The 15,939-nt window shown below is 43.9% G+C and overlaps 1 protein-coding gene across 2 annotated transcripts in view; it reads left to right on the forward strand.

Annotated features, from left to right (window-relative positions):
- The window catches only part of INPP5A (inositol polyphosphate-5-phosphatase A), a 259,975-nt gene that overhangs the window by 80,832 nt on the left and 163,204 nt on the right, over positions 1–15,939 (forward strand). For both annotated transcript variants that reach the window (XM_052800297.1, XM_052800298.1), the window contains exon 4: positions 844–931. In XM_052800297.1, the coding sequence (XP_052656257.1) occupies positions 844–931 (88 nt within the window). The remainder of the gene's footprint in view (positions 1–843; positions 932–15,939) is intronic.

Here is a 15,939-nt window from a genome sequence, read left to right on the forward strand (position 1 = left end):
GCATTTCGTATGGCCTAGCGGAAGGAAGTCACTGGCCAAATGTCTGGGCTTTGTGGGCACGCGGCGCGTTCACCGTGGGCAGGTGTGATCCAACGAACGTCCGTCCGTCCGTCCCTCGCCTGCTGGGGCGGGCAGGGGCCGCTGCGGCGCCGGGGTCCCGCGCCCGGCCCCGCCCCGCCCCGCCCCGCCGCGCGGCGGTCCGGCAGCGCCCTCTGCTGGCGGCGGGAGGCGCCGAGCCTGCCCGGGCGGCGGCGGGTTTCGCGGCGGCGGGGTCCGGCCGAGTACCGGGGGCCGGCGCCTTCGTCCTCCCGCGCCCCTGCGGCGGACGCGCCCGGCTTCTTAAAAGCCGCCTGCGAGAGCAGCGCTGCTTACAACTCGCGCGTCACGGGCTGCTCACGCCGCTGCGCTGAGACCCCCGCCACCGTCACGGCGAAAAAAAGCTCTTTTCACCCTGCGGTGAACTGACCGCGCCTGCCAGCAGGTTAACAGAGTTCAGGAAAGTAAAGGTCCAAAGTTAGAGACCGCGGGGCCTCTAGCTCAGATCGCCCAACTTTACGAAATTTTGTGGTCTTCAGAGCCTTGAGTCCTTCGCGTCTGTGTCCAGATGGCACTTAGGGATTTCGAGATTCATGCTGAAAGCGCAGCTGATCTGGTCGGCTCCAAAGCTTGCAGGCAGGTGGCTATACCATGGGAAACTTTCATCCCCTGAAATTCACACCAGAAGGAAATGAAGGCCTGTAGTTCCTTTGGGTGGTCCTGGGGATGTTGCAGTACAGAGAGCAATGCCAAAGCGATATAGTATCTTTGCCTCGGCCTTCATATTTTCATTCTCTTCTTTTCTAGAGAATTGTTATCAAGTGATGCGATGAAAGACTACAACAGAGCTCGAGTTTACCTGGATGAGAACTATAAATCACAGGAACATTTTACGGTAAACTTGTTTATGTCACAAGTTTAGTTCATCACGTGGTGACTTTCTTCTGTTCAACTCTTTGGGGTTTTTTGATTGTTGTGGGGGTGTGAGCTGTTTCCATCATGATGAGGATTACAGCTTTACTAAGAGCGTTTACTTTGTAGGACATGTAAATGCTGGTTTCATAGAAGTGCATCCATTTAAAAATGAGTAGAAGATCAGATTGTACAGAAAGTCTTTTCTTTAAAACGAATGTCTAAGGGGCTTTTTCCCTCTAATAACTAACCTTCTTGGCGGATCAGAATTACCTTCCATTCAAGAAATGTGTTACTGTCTGACAGTCTGCAGTGGTGCCAGCTCTGGAGAGTGATTAGCTGGTGACAGGGCTTGGCAAGTGTTCAAGACTTGGGTTACGAATCACCAGAGCTGATTCACAGGCTCGCTCACCTGTGGGACCAAGAGAAGAGCCAGAGCACAAGTTTCCACTAGTAAGCGAGTGATGTTTAGGTGAATGTAAAAGCGCGTGTGCGGAGTTGCCTTTTAGGCAGAGCAGAAGTGATTGTATGGTCATTGCTGGGACTGTGCAATGCACGAACAGGTCTGCTGTTTGTTTAGGTGATTATGGCTAGATTGTACAAGAACAGTCCTCCAGAGGTGAATCAGTGCCATCTCCCTGCTCTCTAGGACAGCAGCTTACTTTGCTCCCAGGATGCTGCCTGGTGGCTGTCGGTGGCTCCGAGGAGGCCTCTTGCCAGGCTCCCTGATGCATCCTGGGGCTCAGCTCCCTGCACGTGAGCTGGTGCTGCCTGGCAGCTGAAGGTACCAACTGGGACACGTGGTTCAAACAAGGAAAAGCCAACCCCTCCAACACGCACACAAATCCCAGCTTGGTAGTATGTAACTTAGGGGAATAAGAACCTGGAAAGGTTTTTATCTCATCATTTTTTTTAGTGACTCTGGCTAGGAGCCCAGGTAATGTGGAACTGGAGGAGAGATATAAGGATTTTTTTCTCTTTTTCATCAAAGAGAAGAACAAGATTATCAGGAATGTTAAAACTGTATGTTGAAGATGTTCAGAAAGCCCCGGTACATGAAGGGCAGTAGGACAGAACTGCATGTTTTAAGAGTCGCTTATAGCTCAGAACTGCGTCCAGATAAACCTGCTCACTAACGCAGACCCCACAGGGGTCCTGTTGCAGAGCTGTGGTGGACCTGCAGCAAGCACCTCCTGATAAGGTGAGAAGAGCTATCAGGGGCTCTGCGTAACCTGATCAGCTTTCAGATAACCTCCAGAGGTCACTTCTCACCTAGACTTTTCTGTGATTACGGGAAAAAAGGATAATCATCCGTGATCTTAATTTGGGAAACACAGTACAGAAGACTAATGCAACCTATAACAAAATATCTGTAACTTTTTTAAAGATGGTCACAGTACTTTATAGTATTGAAGTTATTTTACTTAACGTGAGATATGTCTATTTTTGATGCCGCTATGGTGGATAAAAAGGCTCTTAGGAGGTTGACAGCAATATTAGATGTAGAGCATGTGCTGTTTGTGTTTCCGTTAAGAATTCTGTATTTTGCAGAGTTCCTACTTAAAGCAGTAACGTGATTTCTTGTTTCACATACTAGTGTTATTTTATAGGCACTATGTTTTCTTGCAGTATTCCCCAACCACCTTTGTAATTCTCCCTTTCCTGTCATAAATGTTACTTTGCATATCTTTTTCTTCTTATTTTGTATTTACTAAAGCTAGGCCTTCCTGGAAAAAGAAATTCTGTCAACATACTGAGTCAATAAAGGGGAGGAAAAAAAAAAAAAGACTGCTTGTAGCAGTATTGTTTTCCATGGAAAACAGTCTAACCAAACATGTGCTTTTTATTACTTGATTAAATTACTCTCTGTTGAACTAGTAATTGTAAAGGTATAAAACAGGTTTGTAAAGGTGTTTGGCATAGCTCCACATGACAGGGCATTTGTAAATAACACTACACCTACCAGTAAAGCGGTGTTGAATGGCTAGGAAACGGCTCCATTAGTCTCAAATGGAGATGATCACAGGAGGGAGAGCGTTTCCCATAGAAGCCCTCAGATCTTTTCAGAGGTAGGCTCATCTGCATTAGTAACCTGGCAGTGAGTGTAAAAACACGCTGATAGAATCAACAAAGTTATTGGGAAATAACGATGAGCGTAGTACCCTTGCGTGTTGGTAAGGTGTCTTCAGTAGAGGGGACTCCCTGTCTGGGAAGGAGCAGTTCTGGAAAGGATTTAGAGGTTGTGTTGGACAAACTAGAAATGAACTGTTGCAGTGCTCAAGAAGGAAAGCGATCCTTGAAAGCGTAGCTAGTGGAGAAGGAGTGTAAGAAAGATGGTGATTTCATCTCTGTATACAGACATAGTGAAGATAGCATGGGTGTTCTGGCACCCAGTTCTTGTGTCAGAATTTTTAAAAGCATAATGAAAAGGTGGAGGTGACTCAGGATGATGTTTCTGGCTTTTTTCTGTCTGTCATTCTTTCCAACCCATAAAAACCTTTTAGAGCTGAATCAGTTCAGTGTGGAAAAGAGAAAAATCTAAAAGATGAGCAATGGTTTAATTATGCTGTGTGTTTATCATTGGGAGAAAATGCTGTGTGCTAGAGGAATATTTTATACCTTCCTTGTTAGACTTTTAGTAGTAGTGGCTTGGAACCAAAGCCAGAAAACCTAGAAAGGAGAGAGGATGCACCTTCATATTGAACTTCTTAACCTTTTCACTTCTTATAGTCTACTTTTTGACACTTAATGCTGATAGTCCTCATACATAGTTCCTGAGACCACTGTCATGAATCGAAGATTTGTAGAAATGACTTTTTGCACATGTGATTTGAACTGGCAGTTCTTCACCTCCTCTGTTCAGTTTTTGTGTGCATATAACTTATGCATTGGATGACTATCTGAACGGGGATTTCACCACTGTGGTGTGTCCATTTAGGGTAAAGTTTTAGTCTTATCTCCAGCGTGGTTTGGCTCGCACAATGTTATGTGTCTCCCTGTTTCCTCATTAGTTCTGTTTGATTGCAAAGTTCTTTAACTTCTGTGGGCTTTTTTCCATCCCTTCTAAGGCACAGAATTGGCAGCAGATGGTAGCCTTGTAGTTATTATATTATTACCTCTCTGTCTTTGAAATATAAACATTTATCACATATATTGTTGTATAATGCTATTTTCTTTAGAAATAGAGAAGCCCAAGTAGTTGCAGTTTGGCTAACCTTTACCCCTGCTGCTCTCATATCCCCTTTTCTAGCAGTTTTGGCATCACTTCTTCTGTAAGGCTTTCCTTGGCTTGGCTCCTGTAAAGCTAAATCAGATTTTGCTGCCCATAGTTACTCAGCTTGGCTGCATTAGGACTGGCAGTGAGATCTGAGAAAACATTTTCTGTAGTCTGTCCCTTTAGCCTGCAGCCTCTCTCTTCTAGTTCAGGGCAACCTAGGATGCATGTTTCACAAGAATGTTGAGAAATACAAACCAATGTGATAACAAGGTGTCTCTCATGGAGTGATTTGGTTTTAAAAACTCTAATAATTCACTATATATTAAGGATCAAAATGGTTAATTTTGCATCATCCCAGACACAAACAAAGTTTAATACCAGGCATTTGTCATTTATGGCCATGTATACCAAATCTGGTATAAAACAGACTGGTTTTAGGTTTGGGATTTGTGGGGAGAGGGGGAGGTGTCGTGACTGGAGAGAAAGCTGTGGTTCAGTTGGTTGGTTTTGTTTTGCCATAGGTGATAGGATGAAGCTGTGTGGGAGCTTGTTCCACTCAAAACTTATTAGACGACACACAAAATAAAACCCCGGCCCATAGGATGAGCAGCGAGTGTACAGCCTAGGGGAACGTTAGATGCCGCTGGCCCTCTGACAGCTCGCGGCAGGTCTTTGGTCCCAGTGGGGTGGTCAGCTCGCAGACTCCAAGGGAAGGGTTGAGAGGGAGTGTCAGATTTTGGCAGTGACTCTTGACCTAAGGCTTTCATTACATCATTAAGGCCAAGCGTTATAAACTGCAGAGGTTTCATGGGGAGTGCAGGGCAGCATGCACATGCACATGGATGAAGCAATTCATATCACACTTAGAGATGCACAGTTTTATAAAATTTAAAATGATCTGAAGATTAATCTCTTGGCAGAAAGCTGCTACATTAGAGCTAATGCTTATCAGCTCTGAGAAGATGACAGCATTGGAGTTAAGAGTTCCCAACAGTTATGAATGAGGCTTGTGGGTGACAACCTTTGCAAGTGTAACAATGTCTTCCCGGAAGTTTCAGATTAACTAAACAGGCAGCTCTGATGCTGTTCCAGTTATGACTGGAAATACTGATAGCGAACTAGTGTGGACAAACTGACTTGTGTGCTAGACAGAAATTTTCAGGTACTCAAATAGCTTGGCAATGCTTTTTAAAATTCAGCCTCCTGTAAATCTCTGTTTAAAACCATGATACTTTTTTTTTGTCATATAAAATGTAATCTAGAAAGTAGATCTTAGTTTCTGTTATAGAATGTATAATTCATGAAGAGAGAAGACAGATATAAGGACTGAAATAAGTAGAAGTCTGAGAAGCTGAGAAATTCAGTACAATTGTTTTATTTATTTGTGAGCATACCCAGTGGTCTTCACTCTTAATGAAGCAGGTCTTTGCAGTTGTATTGATTTTTCCCAACGTCCTAGCATTTACATTCTCTGTTAATTTTACTGTACATGGTATTTTTCATGTAAGGGGTAAATTACAAATCTCGATGCTTTTCTATATGGTTGGGTTTGATGAACTTTACCTGTTGATACTTCTTAAATAGCCCAAGTTAATTGTGAATAAGGTGCCTTTATTGTGGAATAAGAGCATTCATACTGAAGCTGAATAGCAGCCAGAAATAAGTTGATGTTTTCATCAAATCTGTAATTATTTTTATATGAAAACATGTCAGTATAATCAGTGACATTTTTAATTGTAATTAGATCAAAGCTAGTTTTGCTTGGTGCCCTGTATTTTATTCCTGCAATGTTCAATTCAGGTTTTAGATTGGTTAGCAAAGGCTTTTTTCTTTCTTTTTTTTTTTTTTTTTTTTATTGTTAAAATAAGGCAGAAGAAACTCCTGCATAGCTTAAAGCATACTTGCTGCATTGAATGCCTGGTTTCAGTAGGTTGAGAGAGAATCTTTATTGCAGTAAGTCAAATCCTGAGGACTCCTGGCAAACCAGACCTCTGAGAGCAAGCTTGTCACCAGCTCGTGCTTTGAGTTTTTAGGGAGCATGTTAAGAGTTGCGTGGTCGTTACAGCGCTTAGCTGATTTGTGGCAGCATCTGCACAGTAGGGTAGTTGCTTTACTTCTCAATATAGATTTATTCTTTAAAAATAAACAGAATCCTCAATTGCCTGTCTGCTTGCTCAGTCCAATAGATAACCTTTGCAATGAAAAAAATGCTGTTGGGCTATACATCTGATGTGCTGAAGTTTTGGCTTGCTTCTTCTAGTAGGAATGTATTGCATTGTAATTCGTTCATTATGTAGCAGATTTTTTTTCCAATTAAAAAACAAAAAAAGATACTTTTCAAAACTAGTGTTTCTGACATTAGGAAGATGTGTTTAGACAACACTGGCACCATAAACCACAAATGCTATTTTGCACTGCTAATACAAATAAATTGAAAGGAGAGAGAGGATGCTGCGTTCACATGGCTGCCTTCTTCCAAAGTTCAAGTTTGGTGAGGTAGTTATTGAAATGAAACTTCCCTTAAACAACCACCCAGGTAATGGGCAAAGATAGATTATTAATGGAGAATTCAGCAGATCAGCAGATAACAGTCCATTTTTCTGATAGGCTTTCTTCCCTCACCCCCTGCCAAATCCGTGGTTGGGTTATGGAGACCAAGATGTTTGCCTTGCTGAAGGTAACAAAGGCATCAGTCAGTTGCGAGCATGTGTGGGTCTCCTGATGAGCAGGTCCCTAGAAAATGCCTGGGGGCTGCCATTGCACCACCTCTTCAGTGGGGCACAAATACTTGGTGTTGTGTAGGAGAACTGCATGTTCCTCGGGCTGCCTGTCTGCGCCCCCACCCCATGCACTAGCATTTGGGGGTATCCCCATCCAACCCAGCTCCCGTCTCCCTGCACCGACGCAGTGCATGGCTGTGCTGGGAGCAGGGCAGGAGCAGGCAGCTGCAGAGGCGCAGTGGTGGTCTTGGGTGTGCAGCACCCAGTGCTGGCTTGATGGGGGGGTGGGTTACACCGGGACAGGTGGGAGCAGTAAAGATAAAGTGAGGAGAAGCACTATAAAAGAAGGCAAAATGCTCGAATTCGGTAGTAGCACAGACATTTTCTCTTGGACTAGGTAAATGAGTACATGCATTGCCGTAATGTGTAGAAAATGGTTATGCTTCCTGCCCCTGCCGGCTGTTTTTACTTGACTCCATGCACTCTATACCAGTAGTTTTTTAGATGTAAGCTAAGCTAGATAAAGCATTGGGTGACCAACAGTGGGATCTGGGAGAGACCTTTGCTCAAGTCATTATCCTTAATAATGATAACCTGAGCTAGCATGACTGGAAGGGCTCCAGTGGTGAGCAGTGTTCCTAAAAATACAGACGGACAATGTTTTGTTCAAGTGTGTTATTTTACCTTAAAATTATATCTGCTCATTACTGAGAGAATAGTCAAGTTAATTTTTGTTAGATTAATGATATTTGAGTAATATTTTTGGTTGAGCTGAGTTCGAATAATTGGCCGTTAATTGAAAAAGGAAATTGAATTGAATTTATCTTGTACATAAATCCTGTCAGAGTTATTAATGGGTCTTAGAAAATATCGGCCTGTTCCCAGAAATGAATGGTGTACACTGATTCTCCTGAGCTTATTAGCTGTGGCAATTTAGAGTTTTGTTAAATAAAAAAGATGATTTAGGAAGAGAGACATAATTGAATTGAATATTGGGGGAATGCACATGCCTGATTAGTTCTCAGCCCGTTTCTCCATTAACAATTTTAGGGGACTGTTGGTTTTTGCAGAAAGGCTGGTTTTCCCCAGGAGGTGGAGCTGAAGCACCAGGCTGCTGTGCTGAGCCCGCCTGGCCCCGCAGCCCCTGCACCCCTGGGCCCTTTTTGGAGGAGGGTGCTGTGCCCCGTGCCGTGGCTGTGGACACACGCTTGCACACGCGCTGCCAGCGGGTTCCGAGAGCACGCTGAAGCACACGCCAAGCACACGCGTCCTTCTGCACGGCCCCGGTTGAGACAAGTGCAGCTTTCTGGGTTCTGGGCAGGCTAGGGGAAGGAGCTCTGGTGCAGCTGGGGTGCTGATAATAGGCTTAAATTTGTAGCTATATATCAGTGCGGCCCTCTGCTAGGCGGGAGATTTTGGAGTATGTTTTCTTGCCGGGTTTATCCTTTACTGTAGTCTTGGTTTGAGTTTTCTTGTGCTAATTACATAAGCCTGTTTCCACCTTCTCCTTTTTTCCCCTCCTCTCCTTTCCATGGAATTTAGTGTTGTACTTGAGTTTGTTTTTATAACGGTATCTTTAAAAAATATGCCAAGCTAGAGAAGTAGGACTTAATTTCTGGTCTGAGAAGGTGATAGAAGCAGTGTCTGGCAGAGATGCTGTACCTGGAGGGAAGTATGGGGACAGGGCTGTTCTGCAAGGGGAGGTCATGCCATAGGAGGAGTCAAGGGGGTGTCACTTGGCTGTGTAGACTCTGACCTGAAATTAACTCCTATGAGGTTCATCCAGGGAACGATCTTCTGGGACGAAGAAAAGTCCACAGACTCCTTTCTAAGACGCACATGCCAAAAACCTGCAAGTATCTTGTCATCCCCAGCTTCCATGCATCAGTTCGAATCAAATGTTTCCCTCTGCCTCACTGCTGGGTTTTTTTGTGGGGGGTTTTTTTTTGGTTTTGTTTTTGTTTTTTTTGTTTGTTTTTTTTTTTTTTTTTTTAGAAATGAGTTAGTATAGACTTTTTAAATTAAGTAACAGCTTTTTAAATGAATCTTACTATGTGGTATCTTTGGGATTTTTTTCTTGGTACTCACGTGCACAGGAACATGTGTAACGCTGGGGGGCTGCAAGAGGATGCCTGGGGAGGCCCTCCTGTGAAATGTGAGGCAGACATCTGCACGGTGAGCCTCTGAGAGACGCTGCGCAGTGGAGCACTCGATTTTGTGTTGGTGCTTGCTACTTGAGTATTTATTTAATTTGTACTTTCTGCTAATTCCAATTCCTAGGTGAGAATAAAAGGAATAAAACCATCTGAAAAATATGTTAGTCTTCCCTATAAATGCCCCTAAAATGCCAGAAGAAAATCTATAGCCATGCGCAGAAGTGCCTTCTGGTGAGTCATATGTGGTAGAAAAAGTGAACTGGAAAAATGAGGATTTAGACTGTATGGAAATACAAGTGCTGTAAAGCCGGGTGAAGCCTCGTGGTGTCAGTGTCTTTCAGCGGTTAGATTCGTGGCCGCACTCGGTGGAGCACTGGCGAGACCTCCTTGCCTCTGCACGTTTTCCAGCAGCCTCCTCCTTTATCATCTTCGTCGTAGTACCGAATCTCTTTCCATTACAGCCTCCTGGGTTTTGAGGGTTCTTGATGAAATACATGGTTGGGAGCTTTTCGAAACCCGCGTCACAAAGTTTAACCTCTTCATTAGCTTTTATCTTTTTTTAATTGAAAAACATGAGTTCATGAAGTGAGCTGGTGAATGCAGAAGTTAATCCTACTGCTTCTGACAAAGTCATTAAAAAAGTGGTTGTACAAGTATTGTCACTTTGTGATGTGGACATGTATTTACAACCACCTGAAATGAAATCTCCCACTTAATTTCTTAGGGAACTAAGTCGGCTGTCAGGTAATCGCTTCCAATCTCTTCTGGATGGGAAATGGGATCTGAAAGGTGTTGCCACGAGGGTACCTTCCTCCGTTTTTTGACTTGTCTTTTTTTCTATGCATTTTTGAAAGAAATCTGTAAGAAGCCTGTAGAGTTTTTCTTGCTGTGAGGAATTTCATGGCTTATCTTCCATCTGTTTTCTGACACTTGTATATAATTGGAAGAGGAGGAATAATTACAAAACAGTGAGAAATTTCACAGAGCAGTAGCCCAATAATGCAGCCTTGGGTCAATTTCTGTTGTTTACAAACGTGCTAGTGCTGAGGAAATTGGTGATATAGCAGCTTCTTTATATGTAGAATCATTATACTGTTTGTATTAGCTATGGATTTACAATCTATATGGAATTGCATTTTCTATGGGCTGTGGATTTGATATTCAGAATTTCATACTGCAGTCATGCAACAGACTACACGTTTAGAAAAAACGTGGGATTATTTGTAAAGACTAGTTGTAACCTGTTTTTGTAGAAACCCATACATCTAAAAATCAGCTGAAATGTTTGAAATTAAATTATAGACTATAGTATCTGAATGCAAGGGGAGATCAACTATTTCCAAGCTTTTAAAAATTAAAAAACCTTTTCTGATTGTTGTTGGGAAAGTGAGGCTAAAACAAACTTCTTTTTTATTATTTTTTTAAACTATAGCTTATCACGTAAGGCAAGATCTGCTGTGGTTGTTGGTTACTTGGGCAGGTATCTCCAAGGCGCGCGACTCGCCCGCACTCGTACAGCACCGAGCCTTGCAGTCGCTGGCATCGGTGTTTCAGTTCGGCATTTCCCGACCGCTGAGGTCGTTTAAAATTGACTGCCCAGGCCACGGGCGTGGGGCGCAGCTCCCAGCTGCCCGGCCTCAGCTCTGCGGGAGCGCGGACGCGTCGCCAGAGCCCGGCTGAGGAAGGACGGCTGCGGACCCCTCGTGGAGGGGCCTGTGCCCCGCGCTGGGGAGGCCGGGGTGAGGCGACTGAGGAGGCCTGCCGCCCCCCGCCGCCGCCCTGCGGCCGGGCAGACCCTTCTCCCGAAGAGGCCCCGTCAGAGCGGGCGCCTGTCCTGCCCCGTCCCCGGGGGGAGGCCTGTCCCGAACCCTCAGCCTGGCGTGTGCGGGCGGACCGGACGGCAGCGAGCGGGCGGTGTGGGGCTGGAGTACCGCTGCCCGCTGCGGGACACGGTCCCGCCGAGCGCTACTTCCCTGCTGGTGCTAGAGGAAGCCAGCAGGTTTTGAGGACAGTGAAGGAGAGAATAGTACAGGTGACGTTAACCTAAACCGCCTCCATCAGACCTTTCCGCTTGGGCCCCCCGTGCCCTCCCTTGCTTTTCAGGAGTTTTGACGGCTGACAGTGGTTAGGGTTTTGTTTCCCTTCCTGTGGTGCGCGTTGTCTGGGGGATCACCCAGGGCTCCCACCGGAGCCCGGGGTCGGAAGGCGCTCAGCTGCTTGGGCTGCTCTCCGCTTTGCCTCGGCACTGGCTGGGCCGGCTGGCGGTGCAGTGACCTGCAGCACTCGGCACTTGGTGTTTTCTGAGCTGGCAAGGTGGGGAACGAACGATGGAGGATAACTGCCCTTGTTTCAGTGTAGGAGCATGTTGCATTTTTGTTTGCTTCTGCCTTGTTGCATATTTAATTATTGTGTGCTCTTAAAGTAATTTGTCCGGAGACTTATAGAAGGAATTACTGGTTGGCTCAACGCATGCCTCAAAACGGTAAATCCTCTCACTCGTATTCCATTTATTTGACAACTCTGCTTTTGACAGTTCAGCGATAATGCAAAGATATTCCTGAGGCTTTAACTCAGCCTCCTTTGCAGGTTGGTGTTTGCTGCCTGCTTTTTACATGACAGTTCCCAAGTTTTATTTAGCTTTTTTCCTCTTTTTATAGTACATAATACTTAGAATTTATTCTTCTTGATCCTGTCTTAAAGAGTGAATATAATTCAGTTTGATACGTAAATTTGTTGCATGCAAATAGTAAAGAATTTTGAGGGAAAACATGGCTAATTGAGATTATAATCTACTCTGAATGGAGTAAAAGTCCTGTTTTCAGGCCTTTCTTTTTATTTTATTTTATTTTAGTAGTTTCTTTGAAGTCTAAGAGCACAGCAAATCTTCTTGGGGTGAAAGGAAGAAAACCTGCTTTGCAGAGGAGCTGAGAACAGGTTCTGCAGAGTGAAGGCTGTCCTAGTACAGGCACGAGGCTTGCAACTTTGATCGTGGCATCCATCCCCCCTCCCGAGCACAGGAAAAGTTGATTCACATCAGTGCACCCAGTCTGCAGCCTGTCCCTGAGACCCCTGCACCGCGTGCTGGGTAGCGCTGGGTGCAGCAGAACTGGGCCAGACCAGAGACGTGAACGTTGCTTCGTTGCACAGAGTCGCTGCCGCGAGCCCGGTGCTGTGGCACTTGGCTGGTCTGGCTCCCTGCTCGGCACTGGGGAAGCAGACGCCGTGTTTCCCTACCCGTGTTGACTTGTAAGCGCCTTCCTGGCCAGGCTGGCATGGGGGCGAGGGAGCTTTCCAAAAAGCAGAAGGGAGAGCAGAGCACTGCTTGTATCCATTGTTAGCAGCTCGTCTACAAGTGATCTGTGGCCAAAGATTAGTAACTTTTCACATTACTGATTTGCAGGCAGCTGCTCACTGTACGTGTATCGGTACGTGACTGCATTCTGCACATCTGGTGAACATATGTTGCTAAACATTTAAACGCTATAAAGTGTAGTTACTCGGACCTAACCCTTCTAAACCACGGGAGTCCTTCCAGCCTTCTCTTAGGACTGTGGAGGCATTGCTCAGCAGCCCTGCCGTTGCCCGCAGTGTCCGAACACCCGGCTGCTGTCAGGAGGCTGTGCCCGCGGGCAGGTCCCCGGCCCCTCGCCAGCCGAAGAGCTGGGCCGCCCGCTGACAGCCCCTGCGCTTCCGCCATGCCTGCCTCTTCTGCTGCTGGCGAGGACAAAAGTGCGCTCCTCTTGGGCTGCGGGTTTGAGGGTATTTTGCATAAAGGTTCGCCGAGTGCTGAGGAAGATGTTGAATATTTAATGGCACAGGAAGAACAGTAATGGAAAATGGTATTATCCACTGCAATAATCAATGATCCGGCACAAATAATACAGTAAATGCTTTAATTTGAAGTTTGCAAAGCCCCACATGGGTCCCCTTTAGAAATTTGGGGGCATAGTTGCCAGGTTTTGTCTTTCCACAGAAAAAAAATTTTAAGTAACATTATTAAGGTATGGGGCAATCAGGTATCTTGTTTGCATTTATATGCAGTAGGGCTAAGGGCAGGACCATTTATACGTTGCTCTAGCAGAACCATGATTTTCTTAACAGCTCTTTTCAAGTAATGCGTGTGAGGAATTTTGTTTGTGCAAACAAAATGTTTGATTTGGAACAGCTCTGGCTTTCAAGAAAAGATGTGAGATTGGAAAATGTGAGAATAATTGCTTAAGAAATTATGAAACGCTGTTTAAGGAACTTGCTAATGTGTTTGAGGCATTGAACTAATTCTTAAATAAGAGCAGAGTGACTCTGTAGAACAAATGATACGTACGCTATTTACTGATACAAACTAATGGGTTTATTAGAGTTTGAAATAATGTTATAATGCAGTATTCACAGCCAAAAAGAAAGCAATACATGAGTCTGCTCACTCCCTTTCTATGAATATCATGGCAGTCAGGTTTCACTGCATACCTTACCAGCTGTACATTTCAAAAAAGGCTTGGAAATGTACCTGATTTTTCACAATTAAAAACAAATGGATAGGAGAAAAAGATTTTGTTATATTACACTACCTAATCATAATCTCAAGATAATACTATTGATGTGAAAAGGCAGTATGCAGCCCAATTTCCAAGGGAAAAAAATTGAATAAAAAACTGCACTGTTCTCAGTGAAGTTTTGCTGGGCTGAAACGTGCAGGCTCTGTGAGCGGGGGTCTAATAGAGTTCAGCTGTGGAGTGATTCCCAGTGAGAAAGGCCAGTTAAAAAATGCCTAGCGCTGACGGAGAAGTAGCAGTGTCTCCTTCCGTGAAACCACCATGGTGATGGTGAATGCGTACCAAGTGTCATACGGTACTTTCAAACAGAAATTAATGTTCAGAGATTTTGATGTTGGATTAAAATGCCACAGACACACACTTACTACTCTGTTAAATGTTTGCAATGTACAAACCCAAACTAGAACCCTTTGACACTGAGGAAGTGTTTCCACTTAGTTTTAGAGGGCTTTCCAAGTGTCTATTGATCAGTGTTCTCTAACAGCACAGAAATAATGTGTCTAATTTAACTGGCCACATGGAAGAGTATAGAAAAAACATTAGTTATCCCTTGAAAGGCTTGGAACATCGATAGGAGGACATAACATTAATGACTTTCCTATACACGAGCTTCAAAAATGGCTAAATGAGGAAGAAATTACAAATTTATTTTCCTATAATTTCAGCAGTTGTCTTGTTTTACTGCACCAGTAAAGCATTAAGCAATGAAATGTCACACAAGGAGTATTTTCCTGATAATTTGTCTGACATGCAAAGCATATAAAACAAAAGAGAAAAAGATGGAAATGTGGGGTTTAGTCATTTTGACAAATTTAGTGATTTTTGCTCATGAAGTCTGGCTAAGAGTCTGCTGCTTCTGTCCAAACAATTTCAAATATTGCTGGTTTCCAAGTGGCTCACTGTATCAGGAACATCTTTGTTGTCTCAATTCTGTGCTTTACCCTGAACACAGATTGCTAATTTTATGGTAATTTATTAACATAAATAAATGTGTAGCAAAAATTATTTGGATGTCAAACTTTTGGTTTTTCAACAAACGGGATAAATACCAGGTCTCCAGAGGTGGGTAGTAGAAGTCCAGGTTGGGAAGGGGTATATTGTTATCAGTTCCTGTCCTTTGCTTGTGCAGTATTAAAGTGTAAAGGAGTTTTGGGTTGGTTTCATTTTATCCTGATATTTCCAGATAAACAAACAACTTCGTTGGGGGGAAAAAAAATATAAAATCTGATTTCTGAATGAAGTAAAATAACCCTGAACGTTCATTCTAGAACTGACTGGCATTACTCCCAGATTGCCCATAAATTTTTCATAGAGCAAAGTTTCCTACAGTCCTGTGCAGGATTCCCTTCCTGTCGGGTGGGAGTTGAAGCTGGGGGATAAACACTCTTGATTGTTGATAAAGGTAGGTTTGCACATGGTATTTAGAAGTGCATGTGTGACAGATAGTCTTTTATGTTCTTCCAGTTTGACTATTCAGGTTGTGCGTTTTTCATCTTTAGCATTAGTGGAGAAGCATTTAACCTAACATTTTGAAAAAGACTCCCCATCTGCTCATGAGGATGCATTTTTTTTTCTTTGCTAGAAGTCATTGCTGTACCAGGGTTATGAGACATCCATTGTTTCTCTTTCCTTAAACTAGAAGGTATCTCTTTTATACCTGCTTCATAATAAATATGAAAAAAATTGCGCTATAAATAGTAATCGGCATCCTGTGAACAAAAGTTGTGCACAAGGAGGTGATAAAAAAAAACCACCAAACCCACAAACAAACAAAAAGCCCTAAAAAACCCCTCCAAAACCCAAAGGGATTCTCTTTTTTGTGCCATTTATTTCACGTTTATCAAAGCACACTTGTAACCATTGTGTATTTAGAAAAATGGTCTGAGAGTTTAGGTTATATGTGTAATCATTTTGGTGAGAAGGAAAGTATGGCTGCAAAGATGAGATCTGAGAGGCATGAGGCAGCCTCTGTGTTTGCATGGGGCTTTTCAAAGTGGAGGAAGCTGTGTTGCAGTACTTGAGCTGTGACAATTTCTGTCGCGTGGGGAAGTAAATCTGGCAGGGTACTGCTGACTTCGGTTAAGGTGCTGCACTGTAACTCCTGAATGTTTAAGATCCATCTGGGTGTTTTGTGACCACGGTTTTCAGGCTGTGGATCTAGAGTGCAGCATGGAAGCAGTAAACTGGGATAGGGAAGGGGTGTAAGAACAGTAATCGGATTGCTGATCAGACAGTGTGGACCTATGACGGGATTGAGAAAACAGAAAAATAGGTTTAGTTTCTTCCAAATAACAAGGGTAATAAAAAAAGCAAAGCTTTGTTTGGATCACTGACAAGGAAGTGCATCA

This window comes from Harpia harpyja, chromosome 10 (assembly GCF_026419915.1).
Source record: "Harpia harpyja isolate bHarHar1 chromosome 10, bHarHar1 primary haplotype, whole genome shotgun sequence".
Lineage (NCBI taxonomy): Eukaryota > Metazoa > Chordata > Aves > Accipitriformes > Accipitridae > Harpia > Harpia harpyja.